The 2,474-nt window shown below is 34.3% G+C and overlaps 1 protein-coding gene across 1 annotated transcript; it reads left to right on the forward strand.

The window, feature by feature from the left end:
* Positions 1–975: 975 nt before the first annotated feature.
* rprma (reprimo, TP53 dependent G2 arrest mediator candidate a) lies at positions 976–2,174 on the forward strand. The gene has a single exon (XM_062070701.1). The coding sequence runs from the start codon at positions 1,156–1,158 to the stop codon at positions 1,462–1,464; it is 309 nt and encodes a 102-aa protein (XP_061926685.1). The 5' UTR covers positions 976–1,155; the 3' UTR covers positions 1,465–2,174.
* The last annotated feature ends 300 nt before the right edge of the window (positions 2,175–2,474 follow it).

Genomic DNA, 2,474 nt, shown 5'->3' on the forward strand with positions numbered 1-2,474 from the left:
ATAGACACTTACGTCATGTGTTGCCTTCATTATAAGACTTTATATGACTTTTAAAGTCATTTTCATAGTAGGATATTATAGCTAATATAGACACTTATGTCATATGTTGCCTTCATTATAAAACTTTTATATGACTTTTAAAGTCATTATGATAGTAGGCTATTATAGCTAATATAGACACTTACGTCATGTGTTGCCTTCATTATAAGACTTTTATATGACTTTTAAAGTCATTTTGATAGAAGGCTATTATAGCTAATATAGACACTTACTTCATGTGTTGCCTTCATTATTAGACTTTTATGACTTTTAAAGTAATTTTGATAGTAGGCTATTATAGCTAATATAGACACTTACTTCATGTGTTGCCTTTATTATAAGACTTATATACGACTTTTAAAGTCATTTTGATAGTAGGCTATTATAGCTAATATAGATACTTACTTCATGTGTTGCCTTCATTATAAGACTTATATACGACTTTTAAAGTCATTTTGATAGTAGGCTATTATAGCTAATATAGACACTTACTTCATGTGTTGCCTTCATTATAAGACTTATATACGACTTTTAAAGTCATTTTGATAGTAGGCTATTATAGCTAATATAGATACTTACTTCATGTGTTGCCTTCATTATAAGACTTATATACGACTTTTAAAGTCATTTTGATAGTAGGCTATTATAGCTAATATAGACACTTACTTCATGTGTTGCCTTCATTATAAGACTTATATACAACTTTAAATTTTTTGCGGCTAAAGACAGATTATTTTTTTTTTGTATTTTTGGTCCAATGTGGTTCTTTCAACATTTTGGGTTGCCGACCCCTGCTTTCAAGTGTGGGCACCAAGTTCTCCACGCGAGTCCATGCGGTGGTCAGACCACATGGGGGCGCTGTTGCAGTGCCCTCCTTCCACTCCAGCTGCCTATTAAAGCCCGGGCAGAGTCTGCAGGACTGGAGTCTCTCCCTCTCCTGGTCCATTGTGCTCCCACACTGCGAGGAGGACACAAGGAGATGCAGGAGACCATCTGGGTGAACTTCTTCCACTCTTCACCTCCTCTTGATGACAGTCTGTGCGCCTCGGGACCTGCCACTTAACAATTCCGGCCCCCTCCTCCCCCTCCAAAAAAAAAGAAATTAAAAAAGTGGAGATGAACACCACCGGGTTCAACCATACAGACGGGACCTTGTTCAACCGGACGGAGGGGATGCTGTGCTGCAACCTGTCGTCGGTGGTGACGGATGAAGGCTTGGTGGCAGCATCACCGGATGAGAGGAGCCTCTTCATCATGAGGGTGGTCCAGATCGCCGTCATGTGCGTGCTGTCCCTCACGGTGGTCTTCGGCATCTTCTTCTTGGGATGCAACCTCCTCATCAAGTCTGAGGGCATGATCAACTTCTTGGTGACGGACAGGAGACCCTCCAAAGAAACCGAGGCGGTGATTGTTGGAGCCTACTGAGCTGCTGTGGATGACACCAGGGGGTCTTTTCTTCTTCTTCTTCTTCTTCTTTAAAATGCCAACAGGGTCTGTTGGTTTCTACAGTATTGATTGACAGTTGTGACGTCACTAGTTTGTGTTGTCATCATTTGAGATGTTGGTGGCAAAGCAGTCATGTAAATATGTGATGTGTGTGTTTTTTGCATACACTCTTCACACTTGGCCAGTAAGATGCCAACATGTTTTGCACAATTGGAGTTAATTGACCCTGTGATTAAAGATTCCCCTCCTATTTATGGTCTATGTTTGTATATGAATTAAGCATGTTTGCTCATTCTGTCAATCGGATTCAAGGGGAAATAAGTAAAACTCTATATCTGTTTTATTGTTCCATTATGCACAGGAAGGCTGGGTTTATTCTGCATTTGAAAAAGGAGGGTTTTGTTGTTGTCTTTTATAGATTAATACTTCCATTTAATAACATATTGCAAATTTCATAAGTATTTTAATTTTAGGGGGAAAATAATGCATGTTTTGTGTATTTTTCATATAAAAAAACTAAGTTTGTTTTACAAAAAAGAGTTAAGAGTTAACAAGTTGTTTTTTTTAACTAAATAAGTAAAAGTAGAAGTGTTGAAACAAATTTTAGTGGGATTTTTTTTTTTCAATCTGTCATTGCTTGAAAAAAATTGTGAATTAAAACCAATGTTGTTATAAACAATTGACCTAATTCTGGCTCAAATTACCAATTTGTATTGTTTTTAAAGAAAAAAAACAGGGTTTTCTTTGACAAAAAGAGCGTAAAACATTTTGTTTATTATACATATACATATATATATATATATATATATATATATATATATATATATATATATATATATATATATATATATATATATACATATACATATATATATATATATATATATATATATATATATATATATATATATATATATATATATATATATATATATATATATATATATATATATATATATATATGTATATGTATATATATGTATACAGTA

Source organism: Entelurus aequoreus, linkage group LG14 (genome assembly GCF_033978785.1).
Source record: "Entelurus aequoreus isolate RoL-2023_Sb linkage group LG14, RoL_Eaeq_v1.1, whole genome shotgun sequence".
NCBI lineage: Eukaryota > Metazoa > Chordata > Actinopteri > Syngnathiformes > Syngnathidae > Entelurus > Entelurus aequoreus.

What these genes read in the sequence shown, in the direction of transcription:
- rprma (XM_062070701.1), top strand. Translation starts at nt 1,156, where the DNA reads ATGAACACCACCGGGTTCAACCATACAGACGGGACCTTGTTCAACCGG.